Genomic DNA, 18,275 nt, shown 5'->3' with positions numbered 1-18,275 from the left:
AGCCAGAGCGCTGGAGCTTGGCGGTCCGTCATGAAACAACGCAACGAACGAGCGTTGCCCTGTCCTACCATTCTTGAAACCACCGTCTCTCTCTCTCTCCCTCTCTCCTCACACACTCGGCAATGCCTGCCTGGGCTTTCGGCTGCACGCTCGGCTTGCTTGCTCTGCCTTTCAGCCTTGGACAGACTGCTCAGACAGCGTCGTCCGATAATAATGCTTCGGATCCACACTGGTCGGCAGACTGGTCAGGCCAGCTGAGAGGCCAATCCACAACACCCTCAGAAGGGGCAGCGTACGGTCTCTGTCAACAGGCGTATGCTCTCTACAGCAGTGCGTGAATCGTTCATCGCGACCGGCTTGCATGATCGTTGCCGCGCAGATGTTTTCGCCGACACATCGATCCACGAGCTCAACCAGACCGCGCAAGCTCTCGGCTGTACCTCTGCCGGACTGCTCACCTGGGGCACGAGGTCTCTCCCAGCGTCGTGACGGACAGCAAGTCGCTGATGTCCATCTCAGCTTTGATTGGGAACGCGATCTCACGACGCTCAAATCTCACGCCAATGCGGCGACCAACCAGCAAGCTGCTCAAGTATGGGCATCAGCTACGACGCGAGTATTGCTGACGATCAGCAGATATCGAGCCTCGCTTCCATGCCCGCCATCTACCATTACAATCAGACAGGTGGCGACATCAATTCGAACAACCTCCTCTCGGCATGGATCGGCACTTCAGCAAGCTCACAGCAGAACGACACGTCGAGCAAGTCCGTCAGGAGCAGTGAGACGCTGTATGAGCTCATCGGTCGACAGATACGTGCTGAATATCGTCCTGTCATCCTCGGGAAACACCCTGCCTGCCGGCAATCGTTCTGCTCTCTTGAGCTCTCTCGGCACGTCCTGGAACGTCTACGAAGGTGTGTGCTCAGGCACAAACACTGTTAATCACGGGCTAGAGCGATGTGCAGCGGCCGATGACAAGTTGACAACCGTCACACTCGTCAGCGAGCGCGTCATGGTCGACGTGAGCGCAGACTTTTATGAGCTTTTCAAGTCAGTCTCGCTTGACTGAAGCGTCAGGAAGTGTTAGCTCATCAGGAGGAACGGCAGCGCGACGGTAACTGCGCTCAACATACCGTCGTCGCTGTATCTTGCGTCATTCGGTGTATGTTTGCACACCACAGTCTTTCAACATGTCTCAAGCTGCAGCAGGGCGGTGTGGAGCTATACAGCGGCTCGGGCAGCTACAACGTGTCAAGCTTTGGTGCAGGCTACTACACCGGCCCGGCAGCAAGCTGCGCCCAAGTTGATGCCTCGCTCAAGAGCGCCAGTCGACTTTGCGGCTCGCAGGACGACTCTTCCGGTGCAATCTCGCACAGACTGGGCCTCCCTCTGTTGCTCGCCTTCTCGACCGCTATCTTTGCTGCTCTGTCGATCTAGATGCATCGTTTCGCTCACCTGCGACATGTTTCTGCTTCCCATCCCGTCGCCAGCTTCGTCCTTTTCCTTAGGTACCTTCCGTGCCCGATATGATATCAATTTGGATCGCGCTAGCATTCGCCGCGTTTGCACACGCTCAGCTTACACCCGAACTCGAAGGCACAAACGGTGTAGCCAACGGTTGTAAGCGCGTCGCTCGACAACCCGTTGCCATCGAACTGATCGATCAGAACAACAGTATGTCAGCTGAATTATATCCTGCAAAGTGGTCCGTCCATTTGCTGCGGCTCAGCATGAATACACTGCAGCTCTCGTGCAGATGTCTTCGTCTCGACAGCGAATAGCAGCGGCAGCCAGCAGTTCGTTGCGCATTCCACTTGGTGACCCCAGCTGATCTCGAGCAACGCAGTGTGCAAGGACTCGATTGTACGAGTGGCCTGCTGCATTGGCACATGACCTTCGACTGGGCCAATGGCGGTGTGGTGCTCGCATATCCTAATGCTCAGATCAGCCCCGTCGGTGCAAAGGTATCAATCGGCGGCTCATTCGAGCTTATCAGCCTGACTGCATCTGGGTACTCCAGCTGAGCGATCTCAAATCAGTACCCGGCATCTATCAATATGCTACTGATGCGACCGACATGGTCGCAAGCTACGTCATCTCCATGTGGCTCAACACGAACATGAACGGCCAGACCGCCGATGCGACCTCCAAAGCGGAGCTCATCATCATCCTCGGCGCTGACGGCAACGCAGCCCCGGGCGGTGACAAAGTGGGTTCGTTCTCGGCACTCTCGGATCAATGGACCTTGTATAAAGGTAAGATGAGCGCGTCTTGCGTGCTCGGACTAAGCCATGCCATCCCTAGCCAATGGGTCTTCGTACGACACCATCACTGCAGTCTCTCGTTCAGTACACAAGAATTTCACTGGTGATCTGTTGGATGTCCTCGCTTCGACCGTGCAGACTCTCAGTATTTCTGATGACCTCTACGTGGTCTCTTATTCTGTCTGTGTGCTCTCTGCGAGCGAGGAGACAGCGCTCATCGTGCACAGGCTGGCGTATCCCTCATAGGAGGCAAGGGTAGCTTCGACGCTCACTTTGGCGGGGATCTCGTGACGAGCAACTCGTGCGACTACGTAGACGCATCTCTCAAGACGGCATCCAAGCTGTGCAGTACGAGTGGCAACAACAACGGCGCAGAGGTCAGCTCGGCCCATCGACCCGCTCTAGCTACGACGGTCATGCTGCTCGCTTTCCTTGCCGTGTTGTTCTAGCAGACGTCGCGAGGCGCAAGTGCGACGCTCGGCCCGAATGCACGCAGTCGTCATGTTTCGCCCTCTTTGCTCAGCCTTTTGCTTCGGATTCGACATGACCATGGCTTGGCGTCTCTGCCTCATACTGTGCTTGGCACATCGCAGCAGACAACAGTCGAACGGCGTGACGAGGCAACTGACAGGATCCGATGACATCGCCACCGGGCGTGCGTTCCTGAGATCTCTCCGCGACCGCATTGACACGAACGGCCAGTCTGTGCCAATCACTACATTCTTGCGAGCAGTACGTCTCGATCTGTCGGCAGAATCCCAGACTGACTCGATCCCAGACGTCATCGCCACGCCAACATCGAGAGATACAGTCCAAACGTGTGCAGCTTTGCTCACGATGACACGATGATGATGACTCCTGACTTGACGACTTGCGCAGCACTCAAGGAACCGGCTGTCATGACGGTCTACTGTCATGGCAGACCTCGTGAGCTCCTGCACTGCCGATTCGACGAGCTCCTCGTTCTTAGACATCTATATTCTGCAGATTCTCTTGGGTAGGGAGTGCCCTCGATCTCAAATCCTCGCCCACCTCTTCAGTCTCAGCTGCACCAGCTAGGGCAAAGTCAACGTCATCGACAGTCAGACGAAGCTCATGCATGCAGTCTATAGCTATCGTCAATCACATCGATTCCGACTGTGTATGCGTTCCAAGCACCATTGGCCGTGCAATCAGTCTACATGCTGGACGCCTGGCTGTCAAGTTCGGCCAGTAGCAAGCCGGGCGACTCGTCTTCAAGGTACTCGCACATGCTGACGAACGACGCCGCTGTGCTCATGGCCTAGAGGAGCACAGGATCGAAATTGTGGCGGTTCTCTCTACCGGCGGACTTGGCTTCGACTTTGGAGAGCAGAAGAGCACCATCAACGCATACGGACTCTCGTGGGCTGTCTACCAATGTCTGTGTTCGCGCAGAACCATGATGATACAGCATCGAGATGATCTGCGAGCGCAGATGACCACCCGAATTACACGACGTACAATCTCATGAGTCAGTCGACACTGATCAACGTCTCAATCGATGCGATAACCCTCATCCAGCAAGTTTCGCGATCGTCCTGCGCTCCCGCAGAGATGCTGAATGCTCTCTGCAGCGGCCTGGCCGGCGTTGCATCGTTCGCCAGCGATTTGTATCTCTCGAGTTATGGCGTACGTCGGCGGCGTTTCTGGTCGGCTGGACTAAAGAACATCACTCCGGTATAGGCCGGTGCACAGATCACTTGGGGAGACGACTCGACTCTGACCGTGCAGTCCTTCGGCGCTCAGGTCTACTTGGGTCAGGATTGTGCAGGCATCTCGTCCGAGCTCAGATCCGCATCTCTGCTATGCGAAGGGCAGAGCGGCAACATCACCAACGTGAGCAGCTCAGACAAGCTTGCGGGCATCGGCTTTGCGGCTCCGCTCGACACGCGAACAGCGAAGCGCGTCGCTCTCATCGTCTCTGGCCTGACGGTGGCAATGCTTTCATTCTTGTGAGATTCGATTACAAAGGCATCAATGCATCCTTGCCGAGCGTCGGGGCCCGAACAGCCTTTGTCAGGAGCGCGCTGAGAATCTGTTGACCTGGCGACTGCTGTCTCCGAGGCCATCTTCAGACGTTCGTGCTGACACCGCCTCGAGGAGCCGAGCTCCTCCCCTTATCCTGCTGCCGTGCCCTCTCGACACTGCCTTCTCAGCTCTCACTGACGATGTTGAGCCACGCTCGCAAAGCTGTCGTGCTGTCCATTGCCACCCGCGCACTCGCCCAAGGCGGCACGACCGCTGACCTCACAGGCATTGCAGGCATCGCGAACAATCGTACGTCGCGACTGTGACGGCGGCGTCGTCGCTTCCCCTTCTGACATGGCCGACAGTTTGCGCACTGAATTACGTGCTCTCGAGCAGTCAGTCGCTAGCTTGCCGGAGCCAGAGTCATGCTGATCGGGAGGCCAAACAGACACCTTTCAGAACGGGACGGCCACGTGAGCAGGACGCTCGAGCAACGTTGCGCCATCTGACTGAGTGTCACTCGCAGGACACATGGTTTGGGCTGCACCAATGGCCTCTTGTCGTGGAAGACCGAGCAAGTCGCTTGGCCATCGCGGGATCCCTTTGGTTAATTCGATGACACAGCTTTGACTTCGATACCGACGCCGTAGCCGCTTATCCCAACTCTGCCATCTCCGACCCAGGCGCCAAGGCGGGTGCCTCTCCGTATGCAGCCGCGCGGGAAGCTGACAAAGCGTACAGATTGCTGATCTCAAATCAGTGCCTGTCATCTTCAAGTTCCAGCCTGCTTCGGCCGCTCAGGCCAATTACATGGTCACTATCTGGCTTGGTACGAACACGAACGGTCAAGCAGGCGACAGCAGTTCCAAGTGAGCTCGACGAGCTCATGGCGCGCGCGAGGTCTGATGGCTATGCGAGTCAGGTACGAAGTTGCGTTTGTCTTCTCCAACTCGGGCACGACGACGCCTGCCGGATCCAAAACGGGCACGATCACTGCAATGGACACCAACTGGAGCGTCTACAAGTGTCAGTCGCGCGAAAATCGGGTGCTCGTTTGGCTGAAGAAACTTGTGCACATGTCAGCTGCTGCAAAGGGCTACGATCTCGTGACGGTCGTCTCACGAAGTCGCCAGTCATCCGTGTCAGGTGACTTGCTCGACGTCATCCAGTGAGTCGCTTCACTTCTTTTGTCTATGGAGCTGATGACTCTGCGGCGTGCGTTCGTCAGAGCGACGGTCAAGTCGCTGAGCATAGATCAAAACCTCTATGTCGTCTCTCTGGGCGCAGGCGCTCAGATCTTGACGGGCAAGGGCACATTCCAATGCGATGCGTTTGGTGCAGACTTGATCACCGGTGGCGCCTGCAGCACCGTCGATGCAACACTCAAATCGGCTGCTGGCATTTGTGGCAGCTCGGGTTCGAGCAACAGCACTGCTTCAGCTTCCGGCAAGTCGACGTCATCTGCCAATGTGCTCAAGGCTCCCAAGACGAGCAGTTTAGCCGGTGCAGCCACTGCTCTGGCGCTCGGATTCGTTGTCGCCTATCTCGCCTGATCTCTTGCGAGTTGCTTGATGCAGGATATGAGCACAGCGTAGAGCAGTTCATGTCTGACATGGGCCCTATCGTGGCGTTGTAGAATGCACACAATGTTCTTCTCCTATCTCTTCGCCCTTACCCCGCGCTTTGGAGCGAGCGACATTTTCCCAAAGAGGCATGTTTTCAAAGGCAGACATATCGAGGTAGAGCACGTCCATGGTGTCGCTCGACGAGTCTGTGGAGATGCGAAAGACTGCGGAAGGGGGCCCTGCACGGCCAATGGCTGCAGATCGTCAAGAACACGGAGAAGCCGCTCGTTCGGCCAGGTCGCCGTTGCCCCAATCCTCGGATGATCGCATTGTCGATTTGGATCCTGCGCTTGTCTCGTCCGGTCACGAGACATCATCTCTAGAGCGCTCGGCTCATCCAGCCCGCACGACCGCCAGCGAAGCAAGTCCTGCGCTGATGCATTATGCTCTTTCTGGCAGTGTACCGATTGCTTCGAGCAATGGCAAGAGACGACATAGTCAGGTCGATGCAGAGACCACCTATGCAGACTACAACGACAACGCTCTGAACGTGAGCGAAAGCGCCAGCGCAAGCACGAGCAGCTCGCACAAGCGAAGTCTATCCGCCAAGCCACCCCTGCCTCGCGGTAGCGCTTGTCTGACCTGCCGCAAACGCAAGCTCGTGGGTCAACGACTTGCTTGATGACACCGCTCGTGCTGAACATGTATCACGCCGGCAGAGATGCGACGGTGCGAGGCCCAAGTGTGCGACATGTGCCAGGCTACAGCATCCGTGCGGCTACGATGACGCAAGTACGTCATTCTCACATTTTTGCACCTGGGCCTATCGCCTGACGAAGAAAGCAGATGTGGCAGAAGGCCTCGATGCATATACACGCTCGCTCGAGGAAAAGGTCAATCGACTGACAGAAGAGCTTAATCGTGCGCACAACGCAGGCTCCGCACCGCCCTCACCTTTTGCCTCTGTGAATGGTGGCATGGTGCTCGATCCTGTGCCAACCGTGCATCATCCCAACAGTCTCAAGATCTCAGACTCGCATTATTCGCGAGCCATCACGCGGAGTAATCAGTCAGAGACTGCTTACCCGACCATAGCCGCCTATCCTCGCGATGACGAGCGGATGCGCATCTCTACTTCCAAAGCATCAAGTCCATCACGGCATCAGCAAGAATCATATACACGCGGTTCTGGCTTGCCGTCAGGCTATACACAATCGGACACGACGCCTTCTGCTAACAGCCTCCATTCGCCAGAAGCGATGCGCACCTTTGACACCCCCAAGAATGAAGACATGCCGCCCAGCCCTATGACCAACCCACTGTGGAAGCCTGGCTTGACCTGGCTCTACAGCCTACCAGCTGCAAAGCAACGGCTGGGCAACTTTCCGCTGCATACCTCTGAACGATTCCCGGCATCAGGAGGAGAATCTAGCGCTTCGTCATTCGGCACAGATCTGCCGGATGAGACGACGTTTTCTGAGCTCATCTACATCTATTTTGAAACCGTGCATAAGATCTTGCCATTCTTGCACGAGACTCGCTTCAAAGTCGCCCTGCGAGCATGGGACCAAGCGGAGCGCCCGTCGGCAGCGCTCATATACGCCATCATGGCTGTCGCGAGTCCGTATCACGACAGCGAGCATGTCAGAGACATGTCTTCGTTCTATCATAGACGCTTTCGCCAGTACCTCGAACGGTTCGCTGGCGCCGGTCTAGCCGAACGCGATCTCGTCAACAGCTCTTCGCCAAGGCATCGTCAAAGGTTGGATGTTGAAGTCATACAGGCCAGCTGCATTGCTAGTATAATCGAGTTCGGTAATAAACAGCACCAGAGCGCATACATCACTACAGGCATTGCTACCCGCTTGGCCTCGATGATCGGATTACATAAGATGGACGAGGAAGAGATATCTTCGCGCAGTATAGACCGCCATGGCGGCGATCAGCCGGTCAAGGAGCGTCGACAATCACTCCTTCGCTCGCCAGCAGTCGGAGAACTGCCCACAGACGCCGTCATGCGAGAAGAATGCCGCAGGACAATGTGGACGCTCCTCATACTCGATAGATGGACATCCGCCTGCGCCGCTTGGCCGGCAGCGCTAGACGAGAACCTCCTCAGACTGCTGCTACCGTGTCCTGAGCAGCTTTACGTCGATCTATCTTGCAACGTCGAACACAACGTCGAAATTTGGCCGCACGAAGACCAGCCCGATTGCGAGCTGTCCGACTTTGCCGTGCTTAGCAGAGTTTGCCTTATGGGTAGTCGAATAGCTGCGCATAAATACCGGAGCCCAGGTCATTTGCAATCATGGCTTCGTCTCAATCGCTTTGCTGATTCTGCCCGCAGGTCCTCGCCCAGGTGGCCCTCTGACATCCGAGCTGGTCAGCGAGCATAGTATCTCCCTTTTCGATGGTGCTCTGCTCGAAGAAGAGCAACGCATACTCGCTATACCGAAACCAAAATACGCTATCGATCGCGCGCTCGCGCTCATCACGATCCACGGAGTAGCACTCACCCTCCACGCACCTTCGCTCGTTCACACACAAGAACGCCACGGAATCGAACCGGTTGCGTCTCGAGAGTATAGCCTGCGGCGCTGCCTGTACAGCCTATCAGGTATCTGGCAGATCGTCACAGATCTACTCGAAGCGGAAAACCTGCCCATCCCGGCAGCCTTACGCTTGCCACCCTATTTGTCCATGATCTTCACGATTGCGATCCTATTCTTGCAAGATCGTTGGTCAGATGTCTCCATCTGTACAATCGGTGCCAGCGTAAGCTCGCCCCTGCCAGAAGACAATTTGCTCGACATCCATATACCCTGGGCGGCGATGAACATGCCCGCCTTCGCAACGCAAGACGGTCGCGAGCGCGTCATCGAGGATCTCAGTCAGATCATGCTCACCATGGGTCATCGGTGGCCCATCGCAGAATCAGTTCGATCTCAGTGCTGCAAGTGACATGACCGAAACGCGCATCATCGCATCAGCAGGCGGTATGCATTCGTGTGTGTATGTGTGCGGCTTCCTAGCTGTTACAACCTTTCTTTTTTCATTGTCTGTTGTACTGATCTACAATGCGTTCTGACTACAATGCGGATTTCTTCGTGCTACAAACCACTAAACTTGGCGGCTTTTGATGCAATCGGTATGCTCGTTGTAAAGCGCTTTGAGCTCTTGGCATTCCTTAAAGAGCTCTCCGACGAGATTGCGAAGTGCATCGTTGTGTTTCGCGAGATGATCCGCCCTTTTGCCGAGATCGCCTATAAATTCCTTCTTCTTCTGTCTTGAGCGCAGCGCAGCGATGCGATTGCGCTCGAGGAAATGTTTGCGACGGGTCTCCTCGTCGGCATCGTCCGGCAAGGTTGGCATCTCTTCGAGCATCTGCTCGTCTGATACACTGGAGCAAGGCTCGACAGCGAGATCTTTGGATGTCTGTTTGCGATACGTTCTGGCTTTAGTGACGGGGCCCAAAGCGCTCTTGCGAGGAGTTAATTTGAGTTCGTTGCTCGACGTCTGCATCGCTTGTATTGTTGCAGGCTGAGGCACGACGGGCGTGGCTGATTTCTGAACGTAGACGACAGGTTTCTGATCGCCTGACGGCGACTGTCCTTGTGAACCCGACAGCGAGTTCCGGCGACTGTGTGTATAGACTTGCTGTTGGCGCCATTGTTGCGTCGCGGCAGGTACGCGTGCTTGCAGTTCACTTTGGTATCTTGCCAGGCTCTCGTAGAGCGAATGCGCGTTTGCGGCGGGTGCGGGAGGCTCAGTCTTGTCCGTTGTCTGATCGACAGGTCTGTCTGCAGTCCGCCTGTCTTCATTGTCTATGAACCTATCTCAGCGTGGGCGATGCTAGTATTGAGCGTGAACTGACCGTAAAAACGATTCCAATAGTCCTGATCGAGGTCATCGAACGCGATGCTGTCCTTGAGCAAAAGAAGGTTGGCAGGCACGCTGACATCTTCCTGCTGATATGACTCTGTCGATTGGTGGGTGTAAGCCTGCGCAGGCTCGCTTTTGCTTGTCAAAGCGATCGCAAGCTTGTCAGAAGAGAGGGCGGGCGAGGCTGAGCTGATGGATGTGGGTACAGATGAATCAGATCGAGCGGATCCAGGCGCTGAATCTGAGCGTGAGGAAGCTGTGGACTCGGATGATGACGACTGTGTGCGCGTGGGTGGATCAACAGGCTCGCGTAGATTGGTTCCCTGCGCGATCTTATTGACAGACATGTTTGGCCTCCCGATGGAGTGAACCAACGGCGAGCTGGGCTGTGTCGACAATCCGGTGTAGCCAGAAGGTGTCCAGACGCCAGGTGAGGATCGTGCAGCTTCTTCTAGTCTGAAGAACTCGAAAGCGGCGGCATCAAAAGCCTCGCTCGGCAAGGTGAGCGACGTGGTAGCATGTCGAGCTCTTTTGGCCGATCGTGTATCCTCCTCGACCTTGCTGGCCGCACATCCTATGCTTGACCGGATGGGCGTGAGTATCTCGAGACTGGCCCTTCGTCTGATGTTGGTTCCTGAGAGCGCTGCATGGCTGCCACCGCAGAGCATCGCATCGGTCTCCATCGCCGTGTGTTCAGACAGTGGGCACAGTCTGCTCACTGCCAGTGTGCGCCCGCCGATGCTCAAGGTTCGAGAGCTGCCCGTTGACGGTCTGGCTGTCCAGCCTAAAAACGAGGGGTCGCCAAGGATCGACTGTATTCCTCCGGAGGGCTGTTGATGCTCTTTGCGGGCTCCGACTCACCAGGGACGAGACTGGCTTGCTCTTCTCTCAATGTCTTGCTGATGCGGACCGTGCAGTTCGGTTGATGATCCTGAACGGGCTGATGCTGGCCGACTGCTGTCCAGCCAATGCCAACATGGGCCTTTGCAATCTCGACGAGCACCGAAAGCTGCTTCGCTGCCAGCGATCGGCTCGGCCATCGCATTTCATCGAATTCATCGCGATGCCTTCCCGTCAGAGAATGGCGCGCGTTGCTCAGGTGACCAAGTCAACGTGGCCTAGCAATAGAGGTTCATGGGACAGGTTTGCTATGTGGATGCATACAGGTGTCTACAGGACAGAAGGAATGCGCGTGACTAGCAGGAACAGCCAGAGTATTGGTCGTTGGTCGAGTTGATCTGAATCGGATCTGGATAGTCTGCAAACATGTCGACTTCGCTCTCGGCGGCCAGTGCGCCCTTGCAGGCCGCTTGGAACGCCTGCTCGACATTGATGGCCTCCTTGGCGCTTGTCTCGAAGCTGTCGAGTGTGAGCAGGACGTCAGCGCGGGCAACACTAGCCGGTGTGACACGACGGACTATGGAATGCCGCCCTTGGCTTGACACCAGGTCATCGCTTTCTTCTGAGATACGACTCGTTTCGAGTCTTCCATGTCAATCTTGTTGCCAAGCACGATGAAGGGGAAATGATCGGGATCTCTTGGTGAAGCCTGAATCAAGAATTCGTCTCTCCAAGAGTCTAGCCTGTCCGAGATGGTGCGTCTTCAGCTGTGCTACGACGAGTTTGAGGGCATGCAGACGGACGTCTCGAATGACTTTGCGGAGTTGACGTCGTAGACGAGGACGCAGCAGTCTGCGCCTCGATAGAATGCGACCTACAATCGCGCGCTTTGAGCTCATCACATCTCACTTGATGATATAGCTGCGTACGCCGAGCGATTGGAATCGTTCCTGACCCGCTGTATCCCACAGTTGCATCGTCACGAGCCGGTCATCAATCATGACCTCCTTCGTCACTGCCAGCCGCCAAAGTACACCACCATCAGATTCATGACATCACTCTGCCTGACAGCCAGTCTGAACGGACGGAAGTCTGCACCGATAGTCGCTTTGTACTGGTTGCTGAAGCGTTTGTTGACGAACTGACCCATCAAGCTCGTCTTGCCGACGCTGCATCGCTCGGTATCTACGTCAGTCGGGCGTATCACTCGCTCGCTTGTTGTGCTTACCCGGAGTCGCCCAATATGATGATCTGCACAGGGCGAGATCAGACGTGCTGTCGTGCGACTCAAAGCGGCATACCTTGAGCAGAACTTTCTTGCGTGACGCCATGACTGTTCAATCTGCAGATGGGACGACGGCCGGCTTGATGGCGCGCGATCTCCCCCCAAGTCAATTCAAGTTGATTCCTCTCGGTAATGGGCACAGCCGGCAGAGCGACAGCAAAATTCAGCGCCCCCAGCGTTTTCTAGGAATTGTCGACAATGCCTAGCACGTCGGGCAGCCCGGCTACAGTGCGTACCTCTGGCCGCATTGGCTCAAACTCTTTCGCGCAGGCTGTGACGGCCGGCGCTGCGCACGAATCCGACGATGAGGATCAAATTGTGATCGATTTGGCACCTGCCAACACCTTGGGCTCTGCGCTCGTCAATCCCGTCATCAAATCCACACCGTCCGAGCGAGGAAAAGTCACATTTGAGACTGCGCCATCGATCAAAGGCAAGGAGAGGGCAGGAGACGACTCTGCAACGACTGCCGAGCTCGTCCAGGACACTGAGATGTCGCTCTCTTTCCCGGCTCTGTCAGCTTCGGAAACAGCCACAAAGCATGCGACCCAGACGAGAAAGGTGGCCATACCGCCTCATCGGATGACGCCGCTCAAGAAAGACTGGATGAAGATCTACTCGCCCTTGGTCGAAGAGGCAGGATTGCTGGTCAGGATGAATGTCAAACGGAGGGCGGTCGAGCTCAAGTCGAGCAAGCATACGCCAAATCCGCCCAATACGATCATGCAGAAGGCCGTCGACTTCTTGGCGGCCTACTGTCTCGGCTTTGCAGCGGAAGATGCGATCGCACTCGTTCGCCTTGACGATCTCTACGTAGAGACGTTCGAAGTAAGTTCTGCCTACTTGCTGCTATTCTCCCGTTCACACTATCGACCAGGTCAAAGACGTCAAGACGCTCCATGGAGATCATCTCAGCCGAGCGATTGGGCGAATAGCAGGCAAAGATGGCAGAACACGCTTCACGATCGAAAACGTCTCACGGACTCGTATCGTCCTGGCAGATAGCAAGATCCACATTCTTGGCTCGTTCTCGGGCATCAAGATTGCAAGAGATGCCGTCTGTCAGCTCATCTTGGGCTCGCCGCCTGGCAAAGTCTACCACGGATTGCAGAACGTAGCATCTCGCAATCGCCAGCGCATGTAACTCCTGCAGACCACCCGCTGTGTATGCATGTCTCGCATTAGATACAAGTGACTCTCAAAGAACCGGGCTGGGAGTGACTGTGGGTAGCGACATTGTAGACGCAAAGAATTCGGTGTTGCCGATCGAACCCGTCGCTGTCGGGTAGCCGAGCTGCTTAAAGTACAGCTCGTAGGTAATCGTCTGCGTCGCTCCAACTCTGACAGAGGTCGAAAAGGTATATTGCATGCTTGAGCCTCCGCCCAGAGGGAGCAGGACTGTCGTCTGTGTAGGTATCAATGTCCCGCCCAGCGTCGTCGTCGCCGGGCCGAAATCGACGACGCTGGGTACGGCTTGTGGGCTCGCGGCAAAACAGCTGCATGCCAATGTTGAGCTTTGCATATGTCAGAAGAAAGGAGTGCCTACTCGGCAGCTGCGCGTATATTGACGGGGCTCGCCGCATTGAAATTGTACTCGGCAGCGCAGGTGCCCATACAGTTCAGCATATCGTACCAGGCCTGGCAGCCACATCTAGGATCGGACGAATCGCAATGACCGATCGTCGTGTTGGAGTACAAGCCGTACAAGTCGAGGTTGATCTGTACATAACGATACTGACAAGCATTGATGATTTCTTTGCAGGGGATGTCGTCAGATGTGATCACAATAGGAAGCGCATAGGTCGACGCGGCAGGCTGAGCTGTCAGAAGTGCAGTCGTGGTCGTGATGGTGTCTGTGACATCGGAAGGAGCCCAGTGACCATTAGGCGCGCCGATGGCGATGCTCGTCGTAGTGGGCAGCTGTCGCCGCACTGGACCAGCCAGTACGCTGCCGATCAGCAGGCCGAGACAGATGCTACGCATGTGCGCAATCGTCGACTGCCTCGAGCCGGCGACTTGCACGTCAAAAGGCGGAGAAAGCTGGAGGCAATTTTAGCCAGCACCCCGGATTTTGCGCTGAGCCCAGCGAATATGTTGACAGTTGAATAGTTTCATGATGCGCCGCGCGCGCCTGCGAGAGGCACAGCTGAAGAATACAAGTAAGTCTTCATATGATCCTCATCCCACCCATTCTCGCCATGCTTGCCCATCGGATGAATCGAAATTACAGACCTGATCTGACGAGGCCTTGTCAATTGACTCGGTCGAAAGCGGATAACCGATTTATTGCCTATATAGACCTGACCCCTGTGCACCTGCGAAAAGAAGAAAAGTCTGCAGACAGATTGCTGACAAGCACAACAGATTCCTAGCGAGTACAACATCGTGTATGTCGTCTACCTCGATGGTACAATGACGACGGCGAGCCATCCGTCTGCTCCCGCGAGAGCAGCACAGAGCCAGTCCATCTCTGCATCAAAGGGGATCTTGATTCCTTGCACAAGAGCATATCCAAGCGGTTTCGACCCAACGAAGCTGGCCGTCATCGTCTCTGGCTTGGCAGGGAACAGGGAAGGCACGGCGGTCGACAGGATGTGGTAGATCGTGATCGGTTGAGCTTGTTGTAACGGCGGAACGAGGTTCTGAATGACGGGGGTGTCTGGCATGTATAGCCGTACAGCGAGTGAGCGTATGCTCTCTATGTTGTCTGGCATCAACTTGGCAGAGACGTTCGCAAAGCTGTCATAGTCATCTGCCTTTATCTATGAGCTCGGCGCGCGTGGTATGGGGGTCAATGCGCACGTCTTATGATGGCTTCCCAGAGAGCGTCTTGGTCCTGTTTTCTGAGGGCTGTGACGCGCCGGGTATTGCCATGCCGCAGGTAGTCGGCCTCTTTGATCATGTTCATGTAATTCTCCTTGCACTTCTCGACAGACGAGCTGATCAGCAGCTTGTCACTTGGCGGTGAGCTGAGGTGAAGCTTGAGCTCGAACACGGGCGGCTGGGAAGTGCTGGGGGTACTCTGCGGCTGCTTCGTGAGGACGTGATAGTCGTACAGGAGCCCAATCGGCCAATGCCTGCGTTTGTCCGAGATGAGGACGCGGTGACGAGGAGGATGATGAAAGGGATGACTTGCCATCGCATGGGCACACCTTGGCACTCAAACCAGATCTGATCATCCTTGAGAGTAGCCAATGCGCTATCGTCAAGGACCATCTCTATGAGTTGTCGTCTGGCATCTTGCAAGATCAATGGCAAATAAGACAGCCGCGGTGCTTGTACCTGCACGATTGAGAGCGATCAGATCAGTCTCGCACGCCACTCGCGATGTCTCAACGTGCATAGTAGGATGTTGGCATCGTATCTGTGCCCGCTGGGAGCTCTGCCAAGTCGAGGGAGATGCAGAGCGGTACGGATCCATTGAAAGTTGCTTGTCGACAATCGCTGATCAAGCGAGTCTGCGATCGGCCTGTCGTCGACGCAGAGCCGATGGACGTGCTTGATTGATCGTCTCTCTCCATCCCGTCATGCAAAGGTCTCTCTACAGCCAGCATGCCAACATCATCTCGGCCGAGTCTCTCGGTCGCCTGTCGCCTCGAAGTCGACGCGAATCAGGGAAAAGCAAAACGCAAGCGTCGGCGGCGGCGTTGTCTCGACGCTGCAGAAGACGGTCATGGCCAAGGCCCACGCATCGGTGGCATCCTTTGATACCAATGATGACTTTATACCGCTCGGCTTTCCTACAGAACCCTCACAGGCCGCTGCCAGACCGAACCTTGCAGCGCGAATCGCAGGCGCATCCAGGCCTCGACCGCCGCCTACTTCACCTCTCGAGAAGCGAGGCAGCCCAGCGATTGCAAAGAGCCGAGCTGCTGCAGAGAATCGGCTTGTCGCGACTACTGCTGGACCCCTCAGGCACGGCAAAGCAAAGCAAAGACCGGTTGCAGCCGACTTGAACAGCGACGGTGACAGTGATAGCAGCAGCGATTCCTCACCAGGTCAGCATGTCTGCTCAGCATGAACGTGTAGAAGCTGACATGGCGCTCCCAGGTAATCTGCTAGTACACACCGTACAGCCTTCGATGGCATCCAAACCGGTCAAGAAAGCGAGTCAGGGCGCGAGAGACCGCCGGCGCGCGCGCAGGGAGGCAGAGCTGACATCACAAGCATCTGCACAGACGTCTGATTCTAGTACACAGCCACCCGTAGCCAGTACATCTACCAGACCAGCGGCCAGCATAGAGCAGCAATCCGATTTTATCGCCTTTGCCTTTTCGCCACCTGACTCACCCTTGCCTGCGCCAGAACCTCTACCTCTGCATGCGATCGTACCTGATCAACCTCTCCTCGAGCGACTCGCTGGAAAGATAGCGCCTGTTGATCCCGACAAGGAAGAAAGATTCTCGAACAAGAAGGGAGGACGATTTCTCCTCGATCCCGACAAACAGGAGAGACTCCGGCCGAAACTGCCAGAGCCTCCCGTCGACGGTCCAACTGCGGCACGTAAGAAGGCTTTCAAGGCAAAGGCAGCAAAACTTTCGCGGACAGAGGTTCAAGCGCTACAGGAGAAGAAGTTTAAGCAGCGTCAGACACCTTGGTGTGCCAATGTCGACTGGGATGGCTGCTCCTCTGCTATTCAGATGTATGGATGGAAGCATCCTCGCAGACAAGCGCTGACATATCCCTACAGGTTGACGAAGGAGCTGCAGGCGTTCAAGGCATATGTGACGCCTTCAAGGGCCGAGCATGCATTTCGAGGTCATGTCATCGATCAGGTCCGGAATGCCTTGCGACAGATCTGGGCAGACACAGATCTGCAACCTTTTGGCTCTTATCTCACTCAACTATATCTTCCCGGAGGGCAAGTCCTCGCTCGCGTCAGCCAGTCTTGCTTCGCTTGACGCGAGCTTCTTCGTTGCAGGGACATCGATCTGGTCATGCTGTCTGCTACAGCGGCATCGCAGACGCCGAGTAGGGTGCTGCATAGGATTGCACAGATCATGCGAGACGCCAACATCGGTTACGACTTTGTCGTCATTTCCCGAGCCAAAGTTCCGATTGTCAAGTTCATCTCGACCACCGGCGGCTTCAACATCGACATCTCACTCAATCAGCCTGGTGGCATCAGGGCTGGCACAGTCGTACAGCGAATGATAGATCATAACGGAGGCGAAGCGGCAAGGACGCTCATTTACTGTATCAAGTTATACCTCAGCATCAGAGGGATGTCAGAGGTCTTCACAGGAGGCTTAGGTTCGTACAGTCTGATCTGTATGGTCATATCCTTCTTTCAGATCCATCCGAAAGTTCAGTCTGGCAGTATCGATCTCATGGAAAGCCTGGGACCGTTGCTCATCGACTTCTTCGACCTGTACGGACGCAACTTCAATTATGATCTTGTTGGCATCACCGTCAAAGAGAGCGGCTACTACAACAAATGGGATCGAGGATTCTACAATGCTATGAAGCCTTTTGCACTGAGTATAGAAGATCCCAACGATCCCACAAATGATATATCTGTCGGCTCGTTCAACATCCGACAGATCCGAATCACACTCGCAGGCGCATACGAGGTCCTGACAGCTTCAGTCTTCAATCGTCAGCTTGTGATACATGCACAAGGTGACAGAAGACAGGATGCGGCTCTATCGGCTTCGCTTCCTGCAGCGCCAGGCAGTAGCACAGACGGAAAGCTGATGCATGAGACATTACTCGGTACAATCATGGGCGTTTCTCAAGCCGTCATCGATCAGCGCGCTACCAACGCAGAGCAAGCATATCAGTCTTTAGGCGTCCGCGACACTACGCCCATTGGACCCGATCGACTTGGGGATTCGACCAGCGCAACCTCTGCCCTCGTCATGGAGAACGCAGGACTGGTCGATGGCGAACCGATCGTTGTCTCCAGCGAGTCGGAGGCTGGCGAAGAGACAGACAGTCGGTGTGCTGCTCTCAAATCTGCCCGAGCATCCTCGCGCAAACGCCAGCGCTCAAAGCAGAGCAACGAATTTACCTATGTCACGAACGATGCCGAGTCCGATTCGGAGGATGAGGTACAACGCTCAAACAAAAGGCCGTCTGTACTTGACCATCTTGGCGTAGGCGACGACGGCGGCAGTGATATCCTCCTGCCCGGGCTGAGCAAGTCTCCCAAAGTATCTGACGAGGTCAAGGCAGCGCGCAAGATGGCAGCAGAAGCCAGACAGAGCTACTGGCTTGCAAAGAGCGAGCCAGCGCAGACCGGCAGGAATGGACAGCCGAGCAAAGGCACAAGCGCACGAATTGCGCCCGAGCTCATCGTGCTCAGTGACGCATCGGACGCCGAGCTCCCCGATGAGTCCCCGTAGACATTGCATACTCGTCGCCCTGAACCGACTGCTGAAGCGGCCGAGGGGCAGACGCCTTCTCGTGCGACATACGCGTCGTGCGATTGTCCGAGTCGTCGTG

General features: G+C 55.7%; 7 protein-coding genes across 7 annotated transcripts; 5 read left to right on the top strand and 2 right to left on the bottom strand.

Annotated features, from left to right (window-relative positions):
• Positions 1-122: 122 nt before the first annotated feature.
• On the top strand, positions 123-1,440 carry L969DRAFT_95638 (glycoside hydrolase family 12 protein; the record flags this gene model as incomplete). The annotated part of the gene is made up of 8 exons (XM_014711634.1): positions 123-330; positions 380-470; positions 520-592; positions 637-767; positions 814-917; positions 969-1,053; positions 1,111-1,165; positions 1,213-1,440. 8 exons carry the CDS (start codon positions 123-125, stop codon positions 1,438-1,440), a joined length of 975 nt encoding a protein of 324 aa, XP_014567120.1.
• An 89-nt stretch (positions 1,441-1,529) lies between these two features.
• Positions 1,530-5,809, top strand: L969DRAFT_95637 (glycoside hydrolase family 12 protein; the record flags this gene model as incomplete). Its single annotated transcript, XM_014711633.1, has 26 exons — positions 1,530-1,623; positions 1,679-1,708; positions 1,760-1,799; positions 1,850-1,967; positions 2,024-2,258; positions 2,308-2,447; positions 2,495-2,709; positions 2,861-2,922; positions 2,970-2,999; positions 3,046-3,085; positions 3,147-3,194; positions 3,255-3,327; positions 3,380-3,507; positions 3,564-3,667; positions 3,724-3,808; positions 3,863-3,917; positions 3,972-4,240; positions 4,465-4,565; positions 4,622-4,651; positions 4,705-4,729; positions 4,783-4,830; positions 4,881-4,947; positions 4,998-5,125; positions 5,179-5,282; positions 5,340-5,424; positions 5,485-5,809. The coding sequence occupies 26 exons, from the start codon at positions 1,530-1,532 to the stop codon at positions 5,807-5,809; spliced, it is 2,679 nt and encodes an 892-aa protein (XP_014567119.1).
• Positions 5,810-6,008: 199 nt separating this feature from the next.
• On the top strand, positions 6,009-8,782 carry L969DRAFT_95636 (uncharacterized protein; the record flags this gene model as incomplete). Its single annotated transcript, XM_014711632.1, has 4 exons — positions 6,009-6,482; positions 6,541-6,613; positions 6,668-8,116; positions 8,169-8,782. 4 exons carry the CDS (start codon positions 6,009-6,011, stop codon positions 8,780-8,782), a joined length of 2,610 nt encoding a protein of 869 aa, XP_014567118.1.
• L969DRAFT_104414 (uncharacterized protein) lies at positions 8,678-11,902 on the bottom strand. The gene is made up of 10 exons (XM_014711631.1): positions 11,845-11,902; positions 11,772-11,794; positions 11,630-11,712; positions 11,473-11,558; positions 11,347-11,417; positions 11,122-11,286; positions 10,911-11,062; positions 10,565-10,720; positions 9,696-10,487; positions 8,678-9,645 (listed from the first exon to the last, which is right to left on the bottom strand). Exons 1-10 carry the CDS (start codon positions 11,872-11,874, stop codon positions 8,942-8,944), a joined length of 2,262 nt encoding a protein of 753 aa, XP_014567117.1. The 5' UTR covers positions 11,875-11,902; the 3' UTR covers positions 8,678-8,941.
• A 124-nt stretch (positions 11,903-12,026) lies between these two features.
• L969DRAFT_18573 (uncharacterized protein) lies at positions 12,027-12,972 on the top strand (the record flags this gene model as incomplete). The annotated part of the gene is made up of 2 exons (XM_014711291.1): positions 12,027-12,656; positions 12,706-12,972. The coding sequence occupies 2 exons, from the start codon at positions 12,027-12,029 to the stop codon at positions 12,970-12,972; spliced, it is 897 nt and encodes a 298-aa protein (XP_014566777.1).
• L969DRAFT_64339 (uncharacterized protein) lies at positions 12,577-15,439 on the bottom strand. The gene is made up of 7 exons (XM_014711630.1): positions 15,170-15,439; positions 14,965-15,110; positions 14,631-14,905; positions 14,229-14,580; positions 14,129-14,135; positions 13,375-13,868; positions 12,577-13,324 (listed from the first exon to the last, which is right to left on the bottom strand). The coding sequence occupies exons 1-7, from the start codon at positions 15,380-15,382 to the stop codon at positions 13,027-13,029; spliced, it is 1,785 nt and encodes a 594-aa protein (XP_014567116.1). The 5' UTR covers positions 15,383-15,439; the 3' UTR covers positions 12,577-13,026.
• L969DRAFT_76810 (uncharacterized protein) lies at positions 15,384-18,175 on the top strand (the record flags this gene model as incomplete). The annotated part of the gene is made up of 4 exons (XM_014711629.1): positions 15,384-15,826; positions 15,879-16,470; positions 16,519-16,693; positions 16,736-18,175. The coding sequence occupies exons 1-4, from the start codon at positions 15,502-15,504 to the stop codon at positions 18,173-18,175; spliced, it is 2,532 nt and encodes an 843-aa protein (XP_014567115.1). The 5' UTR covers positions 15,384-15,501.
• Between the last annotated feature and the right edge of the window lie 100 nt (positions 18,176-18,275).

This window comes from Mixia osmundae (genome assembly GCF_000708205.1).
Source record: "Mixia osmundae IAM 14324 unplaced genomic scaffold scaffold_7, whole genome shotgun sequence".
NCBI lineage: Eukaryota > Fungi > Basidiomycota > Mixiomycetes > Mixiales > Mixiaceae > Mixia > Mixia osmundae.
Note: the sequence above shows the minus strand (reverse complement) of the source record. Positions and strands in the feature narration are given on the sequence as shown.